This window comes from Camelina sativa, chromosome 12 (assembly GCF_000633955.1).
Source record: "Camelina sativa cultivar DH55 chromosome 12, Cs, whole genome shotgun sequence".
In the NCBI taxonomy this organism is placed as follows: domain Eukaryota; kingdom Viridiplantae; phylum Streptophyta; class Magnoliopsida; order Brassicales; family Brassicaceae; genus Camelina; species Camelina sativa.
In genome coordinates this window covers 12,341,030-12,367,870 of record NC_025696.1, presented here as the reverse complement: position 1 = coordinate 12,367,870, position 26,841 = coordinate 12,341,030, and the positions used below count along the sequence as shown (strand labels likewise).

Here is a 26,841-nt window from a genome sequence, read left to right as displayed (position 1 = left end):
GTAGACATAAAATAGATTGATAGACACAACAAAAGGTAGGTGGACAAAAGGTTGAGAGTGCATATAGGTGCCTAGTCAAAAGAAGATAGAGAACATGACAAAAGTAAACCAAAAGTAGATAGACAACATGAAAAGTCTACTACACTTGGGTGGAAAGTCCAGCAGATTACATCACCCTCTGAAGTTGTTGATGGACATGCCGATTGCGAGGAGGAAAGCAATAAGGGCGAGAACAGTAGACAAAATAACACCAAGCTCAAATAGTGAATAGAAGAAAGAAGATTAGTGGAGAATAAATTCTAGTTTCTTGTCCACAGTGAATAGAAGAAAGTCCACTATTATATAGACATATACCTTGACATTTCTATGTTGTCTATCGATCGCTGAACATCAACATCGGCTGCGTCCTCGGCCGACCTTGAATGGACAGAAAGTTGTATGGTATCAAAGACAATGTATCTAAATACGGTTTGATAGACAAGGATGGGTAGACATATACACTGAAGTCGGAGTGTTGTCCATCAATGGACCACCGATACCAGAAGGGGCTGCTTTGTTAGGGGAATTGCAATAAGAAGATGGCTGAACATTAGAAGCCACTGCGACCTCGCCCGAACTGCAATGGGGAGAATGTTGTATGGTCTTAGTTATGAACCCAAAAAACGGTGAGAGAAAAATATTTGGGTGGACATATCTGGTCCATCATTGAATGCAGAATTGATAGACAACATGTTTGGGTAGACATGTAAATTGAATGCAAAAGGAGAATGATGGACATAACTACCTTCGTTGTTGATTCATTTCCTCCGCGTAGGGCAGATTACTAGATGAGTCTTCATGAGGCCTGCAATGGGGAGGAACATCAGACTCGGTTTTTTAAAGGTTCAGTTATTCAAGTGATGGACAAAATAACGGTAGACGAGTTGGTACGTAGTAGATCTGGTCCATCAAAAACTTACATGGTGGGTTCCGAGAAGAGAGTCCTTGTTTGCATTTCGATCCCAGGTCTTTTGTCTTCTGTTGCATGTATAATAGATTTTTAAGACTGTTGAAGGACAAAATTGAATAATTGAACAAAACCCTAATAATGAGAATTGGAAGTACAATTCAGGACAGAGGCATCCACGGCAGATGTTGGTTCTGTTTTTTCTCCATTAGATAAGACCACCAAAATTAATTAGAGATAGAAGAAGGGATATGGAGGTTTCTAGAGAGGAAAGAAGAGAGAGAAAGAGATAGAGAGAAAGAGATGGAAGAAGATGAATGATCGAATGTGAGAGAATGAAAATTCCAAAAGAAAAACAACAAAAATAATATTAATTATTTTTTATTGTTCAGTATTTTTAGGGACAAATTTGTCAATTAACGAAAGTTCTGTGGCACCCGGGAAAAAGTTTTAGAAAAAGTGACATTTTTAATGAAGTATGTCACTGTTCATGGCATAAATGATAATTTTTAATAAAATTCCCTTTATTCTTCTTACACTGTGATTAGGGGAAAAAAAAGAAGGAGAGATGTGAGTGAGATTGTTTTCTAATTGAAGAAATTTACTGCGAGTTGATGAAGAAGCTAATAGAGACGAAAGAGATCGATACTGCAAATGCTAATTGTCTTCCTCGTTGATCATCACTAACCTAAGCTTTTCTCTCTATCCTCTCTATCCTCTCCTTTTTTTTTTTTGATTGAAGTAATTGCGAACCTAACCTAGTTTGAAATATTATTGTTCATTGTTCATTGTTCATTGTTCATACTTCATATTTAGTAAGCCCTAATTGTGTAATTGCTATGATATAATAGGATTTGCGATAATTGTAAACCCTAATTGTGTAATTGCTATGATAGAATAGGATTTGCGATCGTGTTCATTGTTCGTAGTTGTAAACCCTAATTGTGTAATTGCTAGTACCCTATTCATTCGAATTTGATTTCTACATCATCTATTAAGAAAATAAAAAATGATTTTTCCAATCTATTGTATGTCATCATTATAATCTAATCCCATAAATAGAAAAACAGCCCCAAATTAACAGGGAACTATTACATCTAAAAACTGATAAAACTGTCTTATGTCAAAATTGGACATTTTGGGTTTTGTGAGCAAAAACTACCTGCTGCTAGCTATTCATGTCTGTTTTGCTGTTCTGTAAGTTTTCGAAGAAGACTATTAAAGAAGAATGAAAAATGTAGACTTTGAGGATTAAACCAACAAAGAAAGAAGAAGCGATTCTTCCCCACAAGAAACATGGGAATTGTGAAGGGAAGGTCCAAAGCTTGTCTCTTTGTTGTATTCTTGTTCATTCTCAATTGTGGGTTTTGCGTGTTTTCTCAAGAAAGCAGCAATGAGAAGAGAAAGGTATGTGTAAAATGGTCCTCTAGGTTTCTTCTTTTTGTTTCGTCGTCCTTATATTTGGTCAAATTGTGATTGATGGATGAAACGTTTGTTTGTTTGTTTGTTTCGGATTGAGGTAGATATATATAGTTCATTTAGGTGCGAGGCAACACGATGATCCTGAGTTGGTCTCTGAATCACACCAGAGGATGTTGGAGTCGGTTTTCGAAAGGTATATATTATATAGAAACAGAGTTCTTGATTTCGCTTTCCTGATGATGATGTCTCATGAATTTTCGAGCTAATGATTTTGTGTACTGATGATGATGAAGCCCGGAAGCTGCTCGAAAGTCCATCATCTACAACTATCACCATGGATTTTCCGGGTTTTCAGCCAGGCTTACAGACTCACAAGCTAAACAACTTTCAGGTTTTGTTTTTGAGAGTATATGAAACTAGTGATGAATTTGTTTAAACAAGCTTCTGACACATTTTCTGGTTTTGTTTCATGTCATATCCAGACCGTCCTGATGTTTTCAGTGTCTCACCAAATCGAATGGTTCAGTTGCAGACCACTAGAGTTTATGATTATTTGGGCCTTTCGCCAACTTTCCCCAAAGGAATTCTCCATGAGACCAACATGGGAAGTGATCTTGTCATTGGTTTTCTTGACTCTGGAATATGGCCAGAGTCTCCGGCTTTTAACGATGAAGGGCTTGGACCGATACCGAAACATTGGAAGGGCAAGTGTGTAGCTGGAGAGGAGTTTGACCCAGCAAAGCATTGCAACAAAAAGTTAGTAGGAGCAAAGTACTTCACTGATGGCTGGGATGAGATGTTTCCTGGGGAACGAATCAGCGAGGAAGAATATTATATGTCCCCTAGAGGTCTTAGTGGACATGGGACTACCGTCGCTTCAATTGCAGCATCTTCATTCGTGCCTAATGTCTCATATGGTGGTCTTGCACCTGGAGTCATGAGAGGCGGTGCTCCAAAGGCTCGTATAGCTATGTACAAAGTTGTTTGGGATAGAGAATCTTTTGGTTCGTCCATTGTGCATATGGTCAAGGCAGTCGATGAGGCCATAAACGATGGCGTTGATGTATTGTCGATTTCAATCGGCGGAATCCTTCCTTCTGGCCCATACCAAGAGGACGATATGGCGCTTGGATCCTTCCATGCAGTGATGAAGGGCATTCCGGTTGTAGCTGGCGCTGCTAATACAGGCCCCGCTGCTTCCACTGTGTCTAATGTAGCTCCGTGGTTGATCACAGTCGCTGCAACTAACATTGACCGTACCTTTTATGTAGACATGACTTTTGGAAATAACATCACCATGATAGTACGTAAAATGTGTTTTTTTTTTTTTCAGGTCTTTTCACCGGGTTCCAACAGTCTTGGAAACTTAACTCTTTTCCTGTAAAACTGTTTCAGGGTCAAGCTCAACATACAGGTAAGGAATTATCTGCTGGTTTAGTTTACCTCGAAGACTATCAAAACGACACCTCTCCCATACCGGGAAAAGTTTTCCTAACTTTTGTGAAAGAAGATTGGGAAATGACAAGCGCATTGGTGGCTGGAACTAACAACAAAGCCTCGGGGATGATCGTGGCACGCAGTACTGATCAACAAAGTGCTGCTGTGTATAAAGAACCATACATCTACGTAGACCATGAAGTCGGAGCTAAGATTCTACGATACATCCGCTCGGCAAGGTACATATTATCCTTTGTTTTGTATTTTTAGTGATTGATCCTTGCAAGTCACATAGTAGTAGTCTGTTAAACTGATCATTTTCTCGTATGGCTTGGGGTCTCTTCAGTTCTCCCACAATAAAAATTAGTAAAGGTAAAACGCTTGTGGGACGTCCTATTGCGACTCAAGTTTGCGGATTCTCATCTAGAGGGCCTAATCCAATCTCTCCAGCCATTCTCAAGGTTCTTTCTCTAAACAAATGTTTTGAAATTTCTTGTCTTTCGTATCCAAGGATTTCTGTTAATTCTTTTTGGAAAATTAATAAATGATGCAGCCTGATATAGCAGCCCCGGGTGTGACGATTTTAGGAGCTACCTCTGAATCCTTCCCCGATTTTTACGGAGGATATATCCTAGGCGTAGGGACATCCTTTGCCACTCCCGTTGTTTCGGGGCTCGTCGTACTACTAAAAGCTTTACACCCTGACTGGTCACCTGCCGCGCTTAAATCCGCTATTATGACTTCAGGTTCTTGAAATCATCAAAAACGTCTTTAATTTCTCCTCAACCACCATTCATTCGCTAATCTAATCTGACATTAGCTGTTATGTTGTTATTATAGCATGGAAGACCGATCCATCCGGGGATCCAATCTTTGCGGAGGGACAACCACGGAAACTGGCTGATCCATTTGACTACGGTGCAGGACTCGTGAACATGGAAAGAGCCAAAGATCCGGGACTTGTCTATGACATGAATGTCGACGATTACATTCACTTTTTCTGCGCCTCTGGTTACAACGAGACAGCAATCACTATACTCGTCGGAAAACCCACGAGATGCTCGTCTCCGTTACCGTCTATACTCGATTTTAACTACCCGGCTATCACGATTCCAGACCTTAAAGAAGAAGTGACCATCACGAGAACGGTGACTAACGTTGGACCTGTTGATTCGGTTTATAGAGCCGTGGTGGAGCCTCCTGAAGGTGTAAAGATTGTTGTTGAACCGGAGGCTCTAGTTTTCGATTGGAACACGAAGAAACTTGGGTTTAAAGTTAGGGTTTCGTCAAGTCATAAGAGTAACACTGGTTATTTCTTTGGTAGTTTCACTTGGACTGATGGGACTCGAAATGTTACCATTCCTTTGTCTGTGAGGACTCGTGTTTTGAGCCCTTGAATAAGAAGATTCCTCAATTCGTCATAAATTGTTTTTTTTTTTCTCTCTCTTTTTCTGTATAATGAAAACAAAAACATATAATATAAATTTGTAATTTCATTATATATGTTTGACTCTAACTGAAATCACATCAATAATATAACAAACTGAGACTGAGATTCTCTCTCTCTCTCTCTCTCTCTTTCTCTTCTCTCTCCACCAACAGACTTCTCTCTACATGAGAAACAACTATATAACTCATGTCTTTTACCACCATCACATAAGGAAGAAAAAAACAAAAAGAAACACTTTTGTCTGAAAAATATTTATCAGAGGAGAAGACGAAGAAAATATAAAAATGGGTGGAGGAAGCATATTTCAAGAACCAGTCAGGATGAACCGTAGGAGACAAGTAACGGAAGAGAATAAGGGAGAAGATGAGAGCTTCAAATCTCCAAATCTTGAAGCAGAGAGACGTAGAAGACAGAAGCTACACGTTCGGCTTATGGCTCTAAGATCTCATGTCCCTATTGTCACCAACGTACGTAATTCCGATATCTCAGATTTTGTGTGTTTGTGTGTTTTTTGGTTATGATGATTTTTGTGTTTTGTTGTTGTTTTCAGATGACTAAAGCGAGTATTGTTGAAGATGCGATTACTTACATAGGAGAGCTTCAGAAGAATGTTCAGAGTCTTTCAGAGAAGCTTTTTGAAATGGAAGAAGCTCCTCCTGAGATTGATGATGNTTGTCTATGACATGAATGTCGACGATTACATTCACTTTTTCTGCGCCTCTGGTTACAACGAGACAGCAATCACTATACTCGTCGGAAAACCCACGAGATGCTCGTCTCCGTTACCGTCTATACTCGATTTTAACTACCCGGCTATCACGATTCCAGACCTTAAAGAAGAAGTGACCATCACGAGAACGGTGACTAACGTTGGACCTGTTGATTCGGTTTATAGAGCCGTGGTGGAGCCTCCTGAAGGTGTAAAGATTGTTGTTGAACCGGAGGCTCTAGTTTTCGATTGGAACACGAAGAAACTTGGGTTTAAAGTTAGGGTTTCGTCAAGTCATAAGAGTAACACTGGTTATTTCTTTGGTAGTTTCACTTGGACTGATGGGACTCGAAATGTTACCATTCCTTTGTCTGTGAGGACTCGTGTTTTGAGCCCTTGAATAAGAAGATTCCTCAATTCGTCATAAATTGTTTTTTTTTTTCTCTCTCTTTTTCTGTATAATGAAAACAAAAACATATAATATAAATTTGTAATTTCATTATATATGTTTGACTCTAACTGAAATCACATCAATAATATAACAAACTGAGACTGAGATTCTCTCTCTCTCTCTCTCTCTCTTTCTCTTCTCTCTCCACCAACAGACTTCTCTCTACATGAGAAACAACTATATAACTCATGTCTTTTACCACCATCACATAAGGAAGAAAAAAACAAAAAGAAACACTTTTGTCTGAAAAATATTTATCAGAGGAGAAGACGAAGAAAATATAAAAATGGGTGGAGGAAGCATATTTCAAGAACCAGTCAGGATGAACCGTAGGAGACAAGTAACGGAAGAGAATAAGGGAGAAGATGAGAGCTTCAAATCTCCAAATCTTGAAGCAGAGAGACGTAGAAGACAGAAGCTACACGTTCGGCTTATGGCTCTAAGATCTCATGTCCCTATTGTCACCAACGTACGTAATTCCGATATCTCAGATTTTGTGTGTTTGTGTGTTTTTTGGTTATGATGATTTTTGTGTTTTGTTGTTGTTTTCAGATGACTAAAGCGAGTATTGTTGAAGATGCGATTACTTACATAGGAGAGCTTCAGAAGAATGTTCAGAGTCTTTCAGAGAAGCTTTTTGAAATGGAAGAAGCTCCTCCTGAGATTGATGATGAAGAGCAAACTGATCAGACGATGATTAAACCTGAACTTGAAACAATTCATCTAAAAGAAGAGATGAAGAAGCTTGGAATCGAGGTTTTAAATTAGTTTCCTCAATACAATTTCTTGATCGGTTCTGTTCTCTAATTGGTTTCTTTTGGACAGGAGAATGTGCAGCTGTGTAAGATTGGGGAGAGGAGGTTTTGGTTAAAGATCATAACAGAGAAGAAACCAGGGATCTTTACTAAATACATGGAGGTTATGAGGTTTCTCGGATTCGAGATCATCGACATTAGTCTAACAACATCAAGTGGAGCAATTCTTATTTCTTCCTCAGTTCAGATACACGAGGAGCTCTGTGATGTTGAAGAGACCAAAGATTTTCTGTTGGAAGTTATGAGAAGCAATCCATAAGTTTTTTTACATCTTGGAAAATTTCTAGATCAAATAAGATTTTCATTGATCTTATTACATTGTTGTTGTTCCAGTTTAAGACTATGTGATTTGATTCAGATGAAACAGAGTTTATGTTACAAGCCAATGAGATTCTTCTTGCCTTCCATATCATGTGATATTATTAATGTGAGAAAACAGAGATTGGTTTAGTTTCTAAGAAATTTGTAGTGATCTACAAGAATGTGAATGTGATTTAGGGTTTATGGATCTAAATCTAGTTCAGCTTAAAGAGTCTGAAATTTGATTGGAGGCTGAATCATAACTTAGCAAACTCAGACTCAGTAGATGGATATTGGACATTAAGTAGCAAAATTTGGGGGCTTTGGAGCGTCTTTACAAAAGATGTGGAAACAAAAGTAAATTCCGCCATTTGTTGAGGTTAAAGAAAAAATCATTAAATCTTTCTTTAGGGTCCGACCCGGCACGTTATTTTATCATAAATGGGCTTAAAATGAATCAGCTCTTCAATGGGCCAATTCTTACGTTGACGACGTTTCATCATTTCATTTGTGTAAGGTTGGAAATTAGAAATTTGGAAGCTAAGTTATTAAAAAATCTGTTTAGTACTAAAAATGAATGTAGATATACGAAGTAGATGAGTTATAAAGACGATATGTTGGAATTAATAAAATATTATTAAATTTGTATTAATACGGGTAAAATTCTCATTTTATTATGTGTTCACACTATTAATATTAGAATATTTGACATATAAAAATTAAGTTGATTTAACTAATATTGTATAAAATAATTAAATCATTAGAAAAAATGTGACTTAATCATAGCGTATAAATGACTTACTATGTATTTAGATCTCTTATTTTTTTGTTATAATACTTAAAAATCAAAATAGAATCTCAACACTAAACAAAATAATCTAAATATAAAAAACAAATGGTTATGAAGTATATATTGCGGGTTAAAAAATTAATATAAATATTTAGCCGCACAAACGATCGGAAAATTTAGTTATTCCTCTATTTGGAAAATATCTAATATTTAATAAATAAATACAATACAAAATATAAATAATAATAAAACTTATATGCATGCGGTATACTGTGGGTTAAATTTAGTATATAGGAATGCATACAATTTTGCATAAACCCAAAAACATGGTATATGATGTTCCTTTTTTTTGTTGGTCAACATGCATGAGATTTCTTCACAATATATTTTTGCTTTTTGTTTACTTTTACTTTTCTAAAGTGTTGATTAGTCTTCCTGCTCGGTTGCAGTTATTAGCATTTAGTAGCCATTCAAAGAAATTTGGAAAAAAATATTTTGTAGGAAAGTGTCTATTTAGTTTTCATTTATTGATTTTATTTGGATATTGTGTACATATAACGTTAACTGTTAAGGAATATGAAAATCATCATGAATTAAACAGTATATACTTGCATGAGACAAAAAAAACTGTATACTTTAACAAAAAAAAAATGTTATACCAAACACACACACACATACATATATCATATGTGTATATATGAAGATTATACATGAAATTATTTACTTTTAAGTAGTCGTGTAATTAGTTTTCAGCAATAAATATTAAAACATCTTGACGACTACATGCTAATATTTATATCCTTAATTGATTTTTACCATATCAAAATCATGTTGACAAAAGTAAATATAAAATGGACTAAACTAAATATATATTTGAATAACATGTGAAATTAATTACTTTTAAGTAGTCTTGTAATTAGCTTTCAGCAATAAATATTAATACATATTGACGACTACTTGCTAATATTTATTCCCTTAATTGGTTTTTACTATATCAAGATCATGTTGACAAAAGTAAATATAAAAAAATATTAAACTAAATATATTTTTGGATAACATATCTAGGATTTAACCCGCTGCCTAATAAGTTTGCTAAAACCTAGGTGGGACTTTGTTCATATCTCATTTATAAATCCTAATTAACGGGCTATCTAAACTAATCAAATTGGTAATCCAATAACTCCAAAATGGTTAATGTTTGGTCGAATGCTTGGAGTTAGTGTTAGTGTGTTGCATGCCTTTATCATTTTTCTAAGCATGGTTTAAAAAAAAAAAACTAGAAAACTAAGACGTTTAGTATTCAAAATTTCAAAATTGTAAAATTAGTTCGAGTTTTTTATATAAGTAAACAATACATAGTTTCATGTTTTAATTTACTTGGGACATTAAACTTTAAAGATGGAATTGCGAACTTTAAAAATATAATCATAAGTTTCTAATGAGTTTTCAAAATAAGTTTTTTAGAAACATCCATAGAAGTTTCCACTTCTGTTTTAAAATTTTTAAAATATCACATGACAGAATGATATAATGGACGGATTTGGGTGAATATTTAAATAAATTAAAAAATTATTAACTCGGTAATATAACACAGGTAAATCATCACATTATTTTGTTAAGATCATTAATTACTATCAACAATCTCGAGATCTTAAGAATGTTGGTCTTAAAATTCTGTTGAACTCAAATCGTGTAAAAAACGAAGTTCAATTTGATTGACATATGAAGACAAAATCCAGTAAAGGTTGGTTCAATAATAATTTTAGTTGGTTCAATTCTTTCTATTGAAGTTGGTGTGTAACCTAAGTCACCAATACTAGAGGTCTACAATTATTAATATATTTATGTATTGACTAAAAATATTAAAATGATTTGTTGAGTCAAACTATATGACATGAGCGTATTTTGGATATCTTTCTAGAATTAATATATAGGAGATCAAACCCTAAAATAATCCAAGTGGATTGGAGCAGACGGTATGACTTAATCCATATATGTACACATAATTGTTTGTTAGCGATCGTATTCGAATATCAACAATTTATTTTGATTAAAACTACATTCTTATTGTTTGAATTAGCAACTAGCCATCCAAAAGATGTGGTACATGTACATACAGTATATGGTTACGTCCTAACTATTAATATGTAAATAGTTGTATTTATGTAAAGATGTTGATCAAATTCAGATAATTAATTCTAGTATTTATTTTTTGTGTGGTATATATTTGTTTGAAGTTATCTTATTTATGCAAAAAAAGTAGAAAAAGTCGACAGGTATGCGCACGTACGTACGTGTGTATAATAGATATCCGTATGAGTGGTCGACTGGTCGTATAAGGAATAAACGAGGCCAGAGCCAACCAACCCTTTTGCGATGGATTTGGTAACGTTGACTTCCTTTTTCTTGTACGTATTCATCGAGCATCACAAAAAATGAATATTAAGTGGACGACAAAAAATTATATCGATATTGATTTGATATGCAAAAAGTAAAAGTGACGTCAATTTTGTTAACATTCATGATGTACTAATAAATGAAAGGACCCTTTAAATATTTATAAATTAAATCAATAAAACACCAAAACAGTAGTTATCTCGTATGCATTTTCTCTATAATGTTTGAAATAAATACTATATCCATACGATGAGTCACTAATAAATATAAACATTTTCTCTTCAAATCAAAATTTGATAACCTACTATTTTACCTTAGCTAGACATATACTTCAACATATTAAAACATATATAGTTTCAAATATCTCCAACTCAGTAGCTATTAAAATTTAGTACTTTCTCTGTCCCTTAAAAATTAATGTTCTAGTGATTTTCTTTTGATCCACAAAAATTGATGTTTTACCACTTTTAGTTAATTAATATTAAATTTTTGTAAAATTTAAGTTAATTAATATTAAACTTTTGTAAACTTTAAGAATAATTATTTAAGAAAATTTGAAAATTATTGGTTTATAAATATAGAATATTTTTAGTTAAACAATAATATCTAAAGTTAATAATCATTATTTCTTAATTTACGTGAAAACCTTTAAACATTAATCTTTGAGAGACAGAAGGAATAGTTAGTACTATACCATATAATAAAGATAATAAGAAGGATAACAGTTGAATGTAAATTCGGTTTATATATAATGTTTGAGAAAATAGGGTTACAGACGTAGTATTATGATGAGTGATTAAATCAAAACTCAAATTACAATTTACGTACCGTTAGTAAAAAAATGACATCTTTTAACGTAATTTGCTTATGACCTAACTTCCTATCGACTACTCTGATAACATACATTATCTTTATCCCATCATATGATCAAATAATTAATAGTTAGTTAAGGAACTACCGATAAAAATAGAAACTCTCGCGACATCTTTTAAGTCGTTGACTTAAAGCTCATCGCCACATATAAATACAAACCATCATCAACATCATTGTCTAATGCAAACTCCCAAATAATTCGGAAGAAATTAAAAGAATACACAAACCTAAACCAAACAGCTTACGTAGCTAAGAAGACATGACAGAAGAATTTGACACCGCGAGATTTTGTACCGGAGCATGGTGGAGCTCCTCCAACAGCATCTTCCCCGGCTGTTCTCTACCTCGTTCCGCAGAGATTTTCGTCGATAGCGGCCGATATGAATGGCAAAACATTGATACCCTCGATGCCAAAACCTACAACGAGAACTATCTTGATACTTCCACATTTTTAGGCAACGCAATTACCGATTCCACCTCACAAACCTACGTTTCGAGTCAATATAATATGTAAGTCCATGTATATCTTATGTGACGTACGTAAATCATGATCTTGATTCCTGACCTTCTTTTTCTTATTATCGTTTCCAGTCATGAAGAAGAAAGATTCAATCCGATAAATAGTTTTCTAGAAGGATTGTTTGATTCTAATGAACAATTATTGGTTCCTAACTGCCCGAAGCCAGAACTATTCGAAAGCTTTCACTTCTTTGATGACGTTTTCTTGGACGAATCAAGAATGGTATCAGTTTTCGATCACGAGACCAAAGACAAACCAAAGGACGACAACATGCAATCCTGCAAGAGTCTGGTTACTTGCAAGGTACGTTAATCAATCTATTTTCTTTTATTGTATAATTTTATACGAGGTTCCTTTCGGTAGATTTTGATGTTGTTGTGACCAATTAATTTTAGAGAGCAAGTGAGAAAACTGAAGAACACGAAGATATTGAGTCATCACAGCCATTAAAAAGGCCAAGACTTGAGACACCATCTCATTTTCCGAGCTTCAAAGTTAGTATAACAAAATATCTTATTTCACTCTTCAGAAATTATAACTCAAAGTACCTTAAAAGTGAAAAAAACCCTATATCCATGGCCATGCACAAAACTATTTCTAATTTCATTAAACTATTTTGATTGATAAGGTTCGTAAAGAGAAACTTGGAGATCGAATCACCGCGCTTCAGCAGTTAGCTTCACCCTTTGGCAAGGTTTGTCTTCTTTATGATCTGTTATCTTAATAATATCTCAACTAATTAGCCATACTTAATTAGGAAACTTATTTACTTCCGTTTTTTTTTCTACTAATTATTATTTTCTGATGGTTACGTTTATGCAGACAGACACTGCTTCTGTCCTCCAAGATGCTATAGAGTACATCAAGTTTCTACAAGAACAAATCATTGTAAGCATGAGAATCTCACATATATAAAATATTACTAATTGTTGAGTTTTTTTTTTGTTTTTTTTTGAGTTTAATTAACTGTTATATAAATTATATATATTTTTTTAATATAGGAAAAGGTCTCGAGTGATCCACACCTGAACTCTAGAGGATCTGGTGAACAGAAGCAGGTACTTAAATTAGTTTACGGTTAAACAACTCTATAATCCAAAATCAAATTAGTAGTTTGATTTTTGTTCTTTTGCTTACGATCATAATAAGATTCTTTCAAATTCTAGTGGTCAGGCAAATCAAGCAATAGTACTCATGATCAAGGTTGTAGTCCAAGACAAGATCTTCGAAGCCGTGGTCTTTGTCTGATGCCGATCTCAAGTACTTTCTCCAACCCTCCACAGCATTTGGACACATCTAGTTTCTGGAATTAGACTGTTATAACGAAACAAAAATATAACATTACACATGAACACATAGATAAGCTTTGTTCTAAAATTAAGAACTGTAAAGTCCGATGTTGAGTTGTTCATAAAAACGTGATGTCTCGTTTCGTTACTTCCTACAAATTTAGAGCTATCCCGTGGAAAGATTATATAATTTTGTGTTTTTTTGCTGCTTTTACCAAATCATACAATTTTATGGTACTATGGTCACTATTTTTGTTTGGTAAGAATGGCCATTATGTTCACTTATTCTGTCATATTAAAGACAAACAAAATTTCGTGATTTTAAATTGCGATTTTTTTTTCTCACATTTTCGTGATTCCACATATATTCTTTTTCACACTCTGTAATAATACAGTCAGAATCCTAAAAATGGTGTAGAATTTTATGGAGTTTCAAGAAAAAAAAGATTAGGGAAAGACAAATTAGATGATTTTTTAATCCAAAAAGGATTAGAGACAAATTAGATAGAATTTTATGGAGTTTCAAGAAAAAAAAAAGATTAGGGAAAGACAAATTAGACGATTTTTAAATCCAAAAAGGATTAGAGAGACAAATTAGATGATGTTTTTTGTCACTATAAATTAGGTAATTAAAATCTCAATTAAGGGCTTGACTGGTTCAAACGCTGCGGTTGCGGTTGCGGTTACGGGAGATTGCGGAATCGGGCGATTGCGGTTTCAAGTGTTATTAAGCGTTTTGAACAACTGGTTTAGCGGTCTAAAATTGGTGCGTTTGCGGGAGGTTTACGACTGGTTGAGCAGCGGGTGCAATAGCGGTTGGAACATAAATAAGTGTGATATATTATTATATAAATGTTTTAAAATATCAAAAACTTTACTAAACTTGATTTATAATTAAAATTCATTAAAAATACTAAAATAATTATTTAAAAAACAAATAAATTTCATAGTGAAATACTTATTACTTTATGCATTTGACTTTTTACCAAAACTTTAATCAAGTAATTTGATAAATGACTAAACATATGTTTTAGATCGTAGATCTTCTTTCTTAAATCTCACACACTCAATAAGTTCTGTGAGGCAGTATTTGCATCAGTAGTAATGATCAAGCGAGAGTTGAGAAGAGTCACTCGTGATTTGTTTTTATAATTTTCACAAATAATCTTATTTTCTTAAATTTCTGATGAAATGTTATATTTATTTAGATTTTTTTGAACTTATGTGCAATGTGCCATTAATTTACATTAAGTTTTCTGGGTTATTGTTAATTGAAATCTTATTTTCTTCCAAATGTTTATTTTTTAATATTCTCAATCGTATCCGTAGTTCATTTTCTCCCATCCTTAATGAATAAAATAGTTAGGTAAAAGATATATATAAAAAATATTTCATTATCATTGATTTGTTTCAAGTTTTTTCAAAAAAAAAAAAATCCAAACACAAACGCCCGCAACCGCAAACGCTTGCGGGAAGCAGCTTTTGGAATTCAGTGGTTGAGAGCGATTGGGAGCGGCTGTGAGCGATTGGAAGCGGTTTGTGTGATTGACACCAATCGCTAGCAACCGCTACCACGAGAGAACCAGTCGACACCTAAGTAGATCTTTATTAGAAAAACAATTACTTTAATAAAAGCAGCTCCTTTTCATGGTCTCAAACGACACTACTCTGTTTTGTTTTTGTTTGTGTGTCCTCAAATCAAGGCATATGATTGAATAAGAAAACAAAAAGCAGTATCTCAGCACTGTTTTCTAAAAAAAAAAGCACGAGTCAGAAAAAGAAAAACATAACCCATCTTTTATTGAAGGAAAATTAAAATCATTGTGGCGAATTAAACAGAGACCATATGCTTTTGCTACTAGCACGCCACAATTGAATTATAAGAAAACAAAACCTAAATGGAGTAGACATGGAATCATATAGTACACTGACTGGTTTGTCCCAGTGACTATTGTAGTTAAAAAGACAGGTTTGTCTTATGGAATCATCACAGTTCTTAGGCGAATAAAGCAAAAAAAGATCCGGGAATTTATTTTCTTGGATCCATGAATGCTTAAAGCCTTTAAACCAACTAGATATCAATCAAATTCTTACTGTTCTGAATCGACTTGAAGAAACAATGATTCTTACTGTTTATGCATCTACCGACACAGTGATTCAACTAGCAAAAAGTATCTATGTGTACATAGAGTGAATTTATAACCAACCAAAGTGCTACTACTAATGCTTTTCACGTAAAATCATGGGGAAAAATGTTAGGCTTGACGATTTAAGATGATTGCGGATGAGAAATTACGTGTACCTGAACTTGACTGTTTAATGGCATTCTGTACATCGTCGCATCATTACATGTAAGAATACTTGCAACAAAGGGTTCAGATTCAACAGAGAATAGATTAAACTTCTTGAAAATGAAATGCTCGATGATCAAAACATCGAAAAAGATTACAAAACTATTGATGATGAACATTTTGAAGCACATGAAGTAAAAACTACTATGTATGATCCTTTTATTTCTTTAATGTACAGACAAACAAAAAAACAACAAAAGCCTTTGCATATTGCTTTGTTGAAAACTTTGAACCTTTGTTTTGTTCTTCCTTTCTTTTTGTACATGAACTACAAGTGGGAAAATCCAACACAGAGAACCCCAAACTTACCTCCATATCCAAACCAGATAACCAAAACCAGACAACTATAACCCCCAAAACCGCCGTGGAATAACAAAAACCGATCCTTTCAACTTCCATTTTCGGCACCAAATCACACTCCCAAAGGTCATGAAGTCATTGGATTCCCAAGTAAAGTATGGACTAAGTTAGTAGCATTCCTTCTGATTTTCTCACTTTCATTATCCTCCAAACCAAAGCATATCTCTACAACTCCTTCTCTCATAACCTTATCAACGATTTCTCGACTACAACAACACAAGCAATTGAGTATAAACAGAGAATACTGAATCCCTTTCAAACCCCCATTCCTCAAAACGTTAACCAAAACCTCAACAAACCCACTCACTCTACTCATCTCTTCTCTTCCTTCTCTACACTTAACCAAAAGCCCCAACACTTCCACTGCTCTCTCCAGCCCTGAATCAGCCGCTTCAACCAAAATAGGCACCGACCCACAATCCACAACACGTTTTCTATTATCAGTAAACGAGCAAAGAGCGTAAAGAGCCGTGGCAGATTCCTTTCTCTCCCTATCATTCCCTAACCGGAGAAGAGAAACAAGAGCAGAGATTGCATCAGGGTACGATCCAATAGTAGCTTTGTTCACTTCAACAACAGCTAAACTCGTTAACAGAGTAGCAGCAATGGCTTTACAATCAAGTGAACCTTCACGTAACACAGCAACGATCCTTCTTATCACTCCATCAGCGACTAAACCAACTTTGTTATCATCTTCTAAACTAAGATTCAAAAGCAAAGACAGAGACTTTTCCTGTAAAACCTGGTTACCAGAGTCAACACAATCCAGAACCGCACGGACCGCGCCTGATTCAGTAACTTTTCTTCGGATTAACGAGTCTCGCTTCGTGAGACGAACAAGGCGGCTCAAAAACTCGAGCTTTGATGCATTAGAAGACGATCGAGAGACGAGGGTTGAGATTAAAGCTTGGGATTGAGACTGGTGAGAGTGTTCTTGTTGAGTCCGAGGACTCACATGAGCAAAGTTTGAGATTAAGCTACGAAGTGCGTGATTAGGAATTAGAGAAGGGGTTTCTGATAACGGGAGCTTGGTGATTGGACAAGTTCGGTTGCCTGAGTCAATCCAGCGTTGGATTGAGACCCGATCGAAGGTATGACCCGATTGGAGGATAACTGGGTCGGACATAATCTCGAGGGAGATCGGGCACCTGAAGTCGTTTGGTAACTCAAAGGCCATCTAACAGTTTTAGCTCTTTCGAGGTTTGGAATGAGAAAAGAGATAAGATTTGAGACTGAGAGAGAGGAAGAGAGAGAGAGAGTGAGAGAAGGGTTTATTTAAGATTCTTGCAGGAACAGAGCAGAGAACCCTAAAAAAGGAAAGACGCTTGCTTTTTCTCCGTCTTTGAAAATTAAAACTCAGAGAGAGATGGGCTCCGTGGACGGTGAAGCTTTTTTGCAGAAATGGCTATTGTTTCGAGAATGATGATAATACCCCTTTAGTTTCGTGGATGTCCGGACAAGGGTATTTTGGGTATAGAGGATATCTATCAACTGTTTCTAGAAACTTTTTAAGTTATTTTTCACTGAAGATTAGAAGAATTTAGGCGCATGACATGTTTCACGTCTCTTAATAGTAGGTTTGGACAGACTTTCGCCAAGCATATCAGTTAAACCATCTTAATGATTTGATTATATATGTAAGCTTCAGCTAAAATGCCATGTGAAAAAGTTACATTTTTTTTGGTAACACTATGAAACAAATTTCCAGTTAAAAGAAAATATTACAAGACATAAGCCCAATCCGGTCACAGGCCCAATAGTAAGAAACAAACTTTCTCCTGCTTGCAAAAGAACAAAAAACCTTACTTCATATTACCAGCTAGGCAGCTACAACGCAGTAGTTCTAAACGCACGCACACCTACACAACAGGGCCGGGGCTAAAGCCCAACAAGCAGATGCTTTAGGCATCAAAAATATATGAACAATTTAAGGGCATCATGTAACAAAAAATTCCTTTGATACAGTGGCTAAGTCTATGTTAAAAGCATCATGGGTGTCGGGTTCGAGTCCTCAAGCAGACTTTAGCCAAATTTAATTCTATTTCGGTTTGTTAATGGGCAGTTTTGCTTTAGGCAGCAAATATATTCGGTCCGGCCAACAAACCAAACCAACACCTTACACCCCAGAGCGCATTAGTTGTGAAAAGTACCAAACCAAGTCATGAGAAGGGAGTCTCCTTGGGGACTCAAAACGCTTCCCGCTCTCTGACTTCTTGAGAAAGGCTCCATCAATGACGACACTCGGGATCCTCAAAGTTGTAGTATGCAGTCGTGAGTTCCTTTCTTTTCAGAGTATATAAATCGAGGCTTGATAAGCGAGTATTAGTATGATTGCCACATTGATGTCTCTAGACGGGTTCCTCATCCACCTCAGTCCATCCTGAAACAATAGCGGAGGGAGGGATATATAACCCTTGCCCTTGACTTTGAGTAAAAATATTTCCACACCTCCGCCATGAACCTACAGTCAAAGAATAAATGTTGTTTGGTCTCATCATGCAGCCCACATAAAAGGCACACCGAGGGAACCGCCTCTCCCCATCTAATGAGCCTGTCTCTCTTGCTCAACCTGTGTCTTGCCACTAGCCAAGTAATGAAAACGTGTTTTGGAAAAGAGAAGAACAAGTTTTGGTTCATAATAATGTAGGCCTGGGCATTCGGTTTAAACGGGTTAAACGGTTCGGTTTAATCGGTTTTTTGAAATTTCGGTTATCTAAAAATCTTACCGAAATAACCCGAATTAAATTTCGGTTCGGGTTATTCGGTAATCGGGTTATTCGGGTCGGTTTTCGAGTTTTAAATCAATTCCAAATTGAACCGATATATTTTCTATTTCGGTTAATATTAACCGAAATACACCAAAATAAAGTTAATGGGCTCAAAAAAAACAAATCTAAATACAAACTGGTTAGAAACCCAATTAACAAAATTTTACAATAAACAAAATGACAGGCCCAGCACATTAACAATTAGGGTTTTCGATACATTGCTCATGGTGAGCCAGCGGCAGGAACGGCGACGGCGATGCGAACCACGATGACAGCAAAGGCGACGGTAAACTTCCCTTTCTATCTTCGAGATGAGATCCAATTGTTGGACTGGAAGGACAAGGTCATGCTATAGTCCACAGGCGCAAACTACAGATCTACGAAAGAAAAAGAGAAGTAAATCACAAACTGAATCAATAAATCACTAACTGAATCAATAAATGACACAATAAGAGAGGTTCGAGACCATGTGAGATGCATACCTTGGGTGCCAATTCTTCGGCTATGTAATCGGGTTGGACGTGAGTCTGCTCAATATCCATTTGTGGTACAAGAAGAACAAAGAAGAAGGATTGAAACGATGGCTTCAAGTGGTAAGAAGAACAAAGAAGAAGAAGTAAAAGGAGGAAGAAGAAGAGGGTTTCTTTGTGAAGAGAGGCGGAAGAGATTAGAAAACATAGATGCGTTAAAAAATATAGGGTTTTGTCTTTTATATGGTGTTTCCTTTAACCGAGAAAACCGATCGGTTATCGTCTGCCGAACCAAACCGAACCGATAACCGAACTCTAATTATAAATCCGCCGATCGGTTTATAACAGTAAATCGGTTTGGTACCGAAAACCGAAATCGTCGGTTTATTCGGTTCGGTTTAAACGGTTTTGGCCGATTGCCCAGGCCTGTAATAATGTGTCATGTAATATTACATTTAACAAAAAAAATTAAAAGAAAATACTAATTTAGTTAAACCTAAACCAATATATAATTATTTTTATTTTAAAATTTAAATCATAATTCTTCTTTATAAATACAAACCAACATATAAGCTCGTTTAGTTGTAAAATCTAAACCTATACCGTTTTTTATTTACTCAAATCGACATATAAACTCATTTAATCGTAACATCAAAATCCGAACTATTCTTCATAAACTGAATAGAACATCAATCTCGTTTGATTGTAAAATTTAAACTCTAGTCATTTTCTTATATACCCAAGCCAAATGTAACTTCGTTTATAATTATAATACATCAATGATACATTTATTTTAGTGACTTATGTTAACTTTCTGATTAAATTTTTATTAGGTAACAAATTATGATTGGTTAGAAAAACATGAAATAAATAGAGTTCACCAGTACTGTAACACCAATAGTAGAGGCCAACTCAAGAATTTTCCAAAGAAAAAAACCATAATAACGATAAGATATTTAGCCTTAAACCGTTTGCTAATCGAAAGAAGTGAAGTACTGTTTCACAGCAACCAAACGATCATCTGTGCCCTTTCAATCTATTATCTAAAATAAAAATTAATATATTTTAGTGGCTCAAAGTAATTAACTACCTCCTTACGTCTCGATCTGGCACTGCACACATGCAATCAATGCTTAATTTTGTCGGTATTTAGGGCGTTAACAAATAACACACAATTCTCATGTGTTTTGTTTTCTTTGAAACTACACAATTCTCATGTGTGTATATATATTACGACATAAACACAACTTTCTCAACACATAAACAATTAAACATAACAGAATGTGATGTGTTTATGTGTTTACGTGTTATGATACAAATTGTATTTATGTCATTGTGTATATGTACACTTTCATGTGTAAACATGCGTAATGACATAAACACAAGTTGCATCATAACACGTAAACACATAAACACATAAACACACTTAGTTTGTCTATATTTTTTTGTGTTCTCATGTTTAATTCTCCTTTAAACGATGTTCAAGGTAATATCAGTTTCCAGGATTTCAAACACTATATAATCATGAAAAATAGTAGTGTACTAAATGATTTTTGGGTATATTTATATTTAAAGCTAATACCGCATATATATATATATAATTATTTTGATTACTTAATTAATTTTCAAAAAAATATATCCTAGTTGTTTTTAGTCATATAAATAAATTATATATGTTTTACCTCAAAATTAACCAAATAATTAAAGAGAACTTGTTAGAAATACTTATCTTAAACTATATTAAAAGAAAATTATATTTTGGATTTAGTGTCTCATACTTATCTTAAATTTTAATCTTACATCCATTTTAATTAATCTTAAATATATTAAATAAGATTCGGTATCAGATTTTTTTTTTGCAGTAATAAAGTTTAAAATTTAAAAGAAAATATTCCTTGATCGACTCCCTACTAGGGACACATTTTGCAGTTTAGGAATGGTTGTTCTCTGCTCTTCAGGTGAAGAATCCCACGAGTATCTCTTACTAGGTATGGATCTACACGTACATGCGTGACTGATTTTACTATAAGGTTTGTAATATTATGCACACATAGAGTTACATTTATAGATAGAATAATTTGTTAAATCATTTACAGTTCAAATTTATATTAGTTTGGTATCATTCAGTTTGTGATTTTTGACATAATAAAGGTTTCAGTATAAAATTAAGATTCACAAAACAACATGCCCGAATCTAACATTTACCGAATTGGTGATTAATCATAATTGTATAAAACTTGTAAATTATGAAACAGATAAAAACCATCAAAAAGATTAAAACTTCTCAAAATGAATGACCTAAATTCTTAAGCGGGTCAAACCCGTCCCGATAGCCATACTCCATAAGAGGTATAATATTATATATATATATATATATTTTAATATGTTAATTTTGAAATTAAGGAATCTTTAATATACGTTAGGCTTATATATCAGAAATATTCTATATGAAAAACTGAAAATTAGGATTTGCATAAGTTTAAATATTTTATAATTTAAAATAAATTTAAGATGCCATCAAATTGTTTTTTAAAGATTTTTTAATATCTGTTATTCAAAATTAATTTCAAATTTTTTTGTCAAAAAATTTTAAACAATAAAAAATAATATTATTTATATTTTTGAAAATATGAGATAAATATATATTTTTTACATCTCATGTTATAAGTTTTTACTATATTATAATATATAGGTTTTGAAAATAATTTCAAAAACATGTAAGGGATAATATTTATTTATATTTAAATAATATTTGCCAATTTTAGAATTTATAGGAACAAAACATTATGTATATAAAATTATAAATAAATTGAATAGCAATGATTTTATGTAATATTATAGAATATTAAAGGCAAATAATAAATTGGGCACAGAACTCTGGCGACGACACGTAAGCTTTTATTCGAGAATGCTTCTCTTTTGATATATGAGGGATTTGCTAGTGAGTTTAGCAGATCATTGAGTTGGTTTGTCTTCAAGACTATGGCCTAATCCTCCTCTTGACCTGATCTCTATATCCACCTGGATTGCTCAGATTACGACCCCTCCTAAAGCTTCATCACTTATTTATAATCCAAAGTTACTTCTCCAAGTTCTGGCCTACATGATTTGGAAGGAGAGGAATGCCAGGATTTTCAAAATGGGTTCATCTTCTGCTACCTTTGTCAAAGCATCTATTAACCGCTCTATGCAGGGCTGACGTGTCGACGTCTATCCTTTCCTCTAAAGATCCGCTTACTTCGCCATCTCTACTTTACTCTTATTTTGGTTGTTTTTACATCCGTTGTAATCTTTAAAAACGTTCAACTTTTGTATCTCTTCGGACTTCGATACAGAGATCTAACGGGGTGTTGTTAGTTTTAGTTTTAGTATGTACAAGCCAGTTTCCCGCAAGCTTGTACGGAGAGATATTATTTTTTAAAATTAGTTCAACTATTTTCCGTCTTATCACTCCATCAGCGACTAAACCCACTTTGTTATCATCTTCTAAACTACGAGGGAGTTATTAATTAGTTTATGATTTTCATTGATTTGAAAATTCAAATAAAAATAAGTTGTTATTCATTCACTGATTTTAAAATACTTATAAAAAATCAGAGGGTTGTATGACTTGTTTTGTATGATGATATGTAGGTATGGTGAATGTGTTAGTGGGTGACTGTTGTACCCACGATCTGCCATCTCGGACAATAGGTGAGTGGGCCTAGGCCGGGTTCGTCTACTGGGCCAAGAGCGAATTAGTGATCGGCCCATCAAGCCCGGAGAAAGGAAGAGAGCGCGGAGATGCTTCGTGCTGGCCAGTTCGCAGCTCGGTCCCGGTCAAAGATTCCCGCATTCAAGATGATTAATTAGACCGCGCAAATCGCGTCCTATTAATGGTGCATTAATTTAGTAATAAATTGGTCGGTATAAATATGTAAGGGGGGTGTCAGTTGTAAAGGATCGAATATTTTTTCCAGCAATAGCAATACAAGTTCTAATTCTCAAATTCTCTCAATTCAGTTCGGAACTGTTTTACGGCGATAAGCTCCTCCACAATTTAAATCACTTCGGAAGGAGAAGCTCGTTCTCAGTTCTCACATTTGGCGCTAGAAGGAGGGCATTTATCGCCTGACTCTCGTCAGTTCCGACTTCACACGCAAGTACGTTTCACACAACCACCGCTATGGCAACCAGCTCTCCCAATGAGGCATCCTTAGAGGTGATCCAGAAGCTCCTGCAGGACTTGTCCAAAAAATTCGACCGTCAGCAAGCCGCCTCCGCCGCTCTCACTGAACGATTCGACAACTTGGAGGGTCAAATCTCCACTCGTCTGGAGGAAGTTACGACGTCCGTAGCAGACCTCTCAGCCTCCCACCGCGCGTACGCCGATCGGGTCGATCTCCTGTCCACTGACCAAAACCCACGTCGACGCGCTTTGGATTTCTCCGGTGTGACTCCACCTTCTACCTCGCAGGTGGCAGCAACAGATGCCACTCCGGGAGATTCTTTTCCACCTCAGACCAACATGCAAGCAGCGCCGCCGTTGGTTGGTAGTGGCCACACTCCGCTGCAGCCCGGCGTCGTCCGACCTTCCGAGGTCCCGGTCCGCCTTCCTCTCCCCGTCGAAGGAAACATTTCCACTTCGGGGTATGCTACCAATCCCGAGATCTTCCGCATGCAGAGTGAGATCCGGGACATGCGGTCTGTAATGCAAAGTGCAACCACTTCTGCTCCAGACATATTTCGAGTGATCGAGGAGTCGAGGCGAACTCCTTTTTCCGATCAAATAGCCCGGGTCCGCATCAAGGATACTGGCAAAATTAAGTTCTCGAGCTACGAGGGAAAAGGAGATCCGACCAATCATCTCAAGACTTTCCTGCTGACAGCTAGCCGGGTGGACCTCGAGCCCCACGAAGCAGACGCTGGGTACTGCAAGCTTTTCGCAGAAACATTTAATGGACCGGTACTGCTTTGGTTCGCATCTTTAGCAGCTGGCTCCATAACAAACTTTACCGAGCTGTCGACTTCGTTCGTCAAGCAGTATTTTAGGCTAATCGAAACTGCGGTGACGGACGCTCAGCTTTGGAACTTAAGCCAAAAGGCTGGAGAATCTCTCCGGTCTTACATAACAAAGTTCAAGGAGAATCTCTCCCCTGGCCGCGCTTAAGAACGGCCTCTGGCACGAATCTCGCTTCCGCGAAGAGCTGTCCGTGAATCGGTTCCCAACCATTCAGGACGCATTACACCGGGCTTCGAACTGGATTATCGCGGAGGAAGAAAAATCACCGCCGCACAAAAACAAAACGCTCTGTCGATAGGAAAACCACGGTTCGAAGCGCCCGCCAAAAAGACTCCGCCTACGACTCCGAAGTCCGGCCCGAGCACGTTCGCAGTCACTCAATCTCCCAAAAAGAATTCTCCAAAGAATTCACCATCCAAACCTCCATTTTCACCGCGCTCCAAGAGTGGTGTACTCCCAAGTAACAAGTGGGTCCGGGATGAGGACACGTACTGCGAGCTCCACAAAACCAACAGTCATTCTACTCGTGACTGTAAGAAGCTGATGCACCTCCTCGCAGAAAAATATGTGGCGGGAGAAATGCCAAACGTCACAATCGAGGAATTGGAGCAAAAAACGGTTCCCGAAGTGGATGAGGATGCTCCACCTTCAAAGAAACTGAAGCAGTCTGATGGAAATGAAGCTCCCAAAAAAAGAATCGACGTGATAATGGGAGGATCGCGTCTTTTTCGGAACTCCATCACTGCGATCAAAGACCATCAGCGGAAGCTCACTGGTCCCCAGCCGAAGCGAGCTAAGATAATAGCAAGTGATCTACCTGAAATTTCTTTCTCCGAGAAAGAAACTGAGGGGTTGGACACTCCGCACGATGACGCGCTCGTCATCTCGCTTGACGTGGCGAATCACGAAGTCTGCCAAATCCTAATTGACACTGGGAGTTTGGTAGACTTGATATTCCTTGAGACGCTCACCAGAATGGGTATTGGGAAAGAGCACATCGTCGGACCGCCCTCACCTTTGGTCTCGTTCACTAGCGAAACGTCAATGTCTTTGGGCACAATCACATTACCGGTGTCCACTCAAGGAGTTGTTAAAATGGTGGAGTTCACGGTTTTCGACCGACCTGCGGCCTATAATGTTATTTGGGAACTCCCTAGCTTTATCAGATGAAGGCAGTGGCCTCGACGTACCATCAGTGCGTCAAATTTCCGACCCCGCAAGGAGTTCGGAAGGTCCTAGAAAGTCAAAGGACGACAAGGAGCTGTTACCTTGCAAGTCACAAGCTCCTGATCCAATAGCAACCACAACTCGAGGTCTCCAAGAATCCAGTTCGGAAACAGCTAAAAGGTGACCTCACTGAGTCCATTTTCATCAATGATAAGTTTCCGGACCAGGAAATCAAGATCGGAGTTGGATTGGATAGCAAGCTCCGGGCCAGTCTGGTAACCTTCCTAAAAGAAAGAATGGCCACCTTCGCGTGGTCCGTAGACGAGATGCCCGGCATCAGTCCGGAAGTTATTTCCCACGAGCTGAATGCGGACCCTACGTTCCGACCTGTGAAGCAGAAGCGAAGGAAGTTGGGCCCTGAGCGAGCTGAAATCGTTAACAAAGAGGTCGAACGTTTGCTGAAGGCGGGACAGATACGTGAAGTGAAATACCCTAAGTGGCTCGCAAACACGGTGGTAGTCAAAAAGAAGAATGGAAAGTCACGAGTCTGTGTCGATTTTACCGACCTGAATAAGGCGTGCCCCAAAGACAGCTTTCCACTTCCGCATATTGACCGCTTAGTTGAGTCCACTTCGGGTCACGAGCTGATGTCTTTTATGGATGCTTTCTCTGGCTACAACCAAATCCTAATGAACCCGGATGACCAGGAGAAGACTGCATTCATTACGGACCGCGGGATTTTCTGCTACAAAGTGATGCCTTTTGGGTTAAAGAACGCGGGAGCAACTTACCAGAGATTGGTGAATAGAATGTTCGAGCATCAGCTCGGGAAGACCATGGAAGTCTACATTGACGACATGCTTGTAAAATCAATGGAAGCTGGCTCGCACCTCGCTGATCTGAAAGTTTGCTTCGACATCCTTGATCAGTTCGGGATGAAGCTTAACCCCACGAAGTGCACCTTTGCAGTCCCATCAGGGGAATTTCTGGGGTACATCGTCACAGAAAGAGGAATTGAAGCAAACCCAAGGCAGATTAATGCTTTCCTATCTATGAGTTCTCCTAGAACCTTGCGCGAAGTGCAACGCCTTAACGGACGGATCGCAGCTCTCAACCGCTTCATTTCTCGATCTACGGACAAATGCCTCCCTTTCTACCAGCTATTACGGAAAGGGGGAAAAAACTTCTTGTGGGATGCGAAGTGCGAGGAGGCCTTCGCTCACCTCAAAGCCTACCTGTCTGAACCGCCGGTCTTTGCTAAGCCCGAGTTCGGCGAGCCGCTCTTCCTTTACGTAGCCGTATCGGACAGTGCAGTCAGCGGAGT

At 36.7% G+C, this 26,841-nt stretch overlaps 5 protein-coding genes across 6 annotated transcripts in view; 4 read left to right on the top strand and 1 right to left on the bottom strand.

Annotated features, from left to right (window-relative positions):
• On the top strand, positions 1,455 to 6,463 carry LOC104731412 (subtilisin-like protease SBT3.12). Of its 2 annotated transcripts, XM_010450785.2 has the most exons (9): positions 1,455 to 2,353; positions 2,470 to 2,561; positions 2,662 to 2,759; positions 2,851 to 3,671; positions 3,764 to 4,044; positions 4,152 to 4,266; positions 4,359 to 4,551; positions 4,646 to 4,776; positions 5,939 to 6,463. In XM_010450785.2, the coding sequence occupies exons 1-9, from the start codon at positions 2,243 to 2,245 to the stop codon at positions 6,362 to 6,364; spliced, it is 2,268 nt and encodes a 755-aa protein (XP_010449087.1). In that variant the 5' UTR covers positions 1,455 to 2,242; the 3' UTR covers positions 6,365 to 6,463. The 2 variants fall into 2 exon arrangements, with proteins under 2 accessions (XP_010449087.1, XP_010449086.1); XM_010450784.2 differs by lacking the exon at positions 5,939 to 6,463 and having other exon boundaries at positions 1,456 to 2,353; positions 4,646 to 5,301.
• LOC104731411 (transcription factor DYT1-like) lies at positions 6,702 to 7,489 on the top strand. The gene is made up of 3 exons (XM_010450783.1): positions 6,702 to 6,884; positions 6,968 to 7,171; positions 7,241 to 7,489. Exons 1-3 carry the CDS (start codon positions 6,702 to 6,704, stop codon positions 7,487 to 7,489), a joined length of 636 nt encoding a protein of 211 aa, XP_010449085.1.
• LOC104731410 (transcription factor bHLH103-like) lies at positions 11,795 to 13,423 on the top strand. The gene is made up of 7 exons (XM_010450782.1): positions 11,795 to 12,100; positions 12,182 to 12,413; positions 12,506 to 12,604; positions 12,739 to 12,804; positions 12,933 to 12,998; positions 13,112 to 13,168; positions 13,277 to 13,423. The coding sequence occupies exons 1-7, from the start codon at positions 11,850 to 11,852 to the stop codon at positions 13,421 to 13,423; spliced, it is 918 nt and encodes a 305-aa protein (XP_010449084.1). The 5' UTR covers positions 11,795 to 11,849.
• Positions 15,794 to 17,539, bottom strand: LOC104731409 (U-box domain-containing protein 8-like). Its single transcript, XM_010450780.2, has one exon. It carries the CDS (start codon positions 17,285 to 17,287, stop codon positions 16,178 to 16,180), a length of 1,110 nt encoding a protein of 369 aa, XP_010449082.1. The 5' UTR covers positions 17,288 to 17,539; the 3' UTR covers positions 15,794 to 16,177.
• LOC104733437 overlaps positions 25,814 to 26,841 on the top strand; it is a 4,230-nt gene continuing 3,202 nt past the window's right edge. Inside the window, exon 1 of the mRNA XM_010453016.1 lies at positions 25,814 to 26,784. Coding sequence (XP_010451318.1) covers positions 25,814 to 26,784 — 971 coding nt within the window. The remainder of the gene's footprint in view (positions 26,785 to 26,841) is intronic.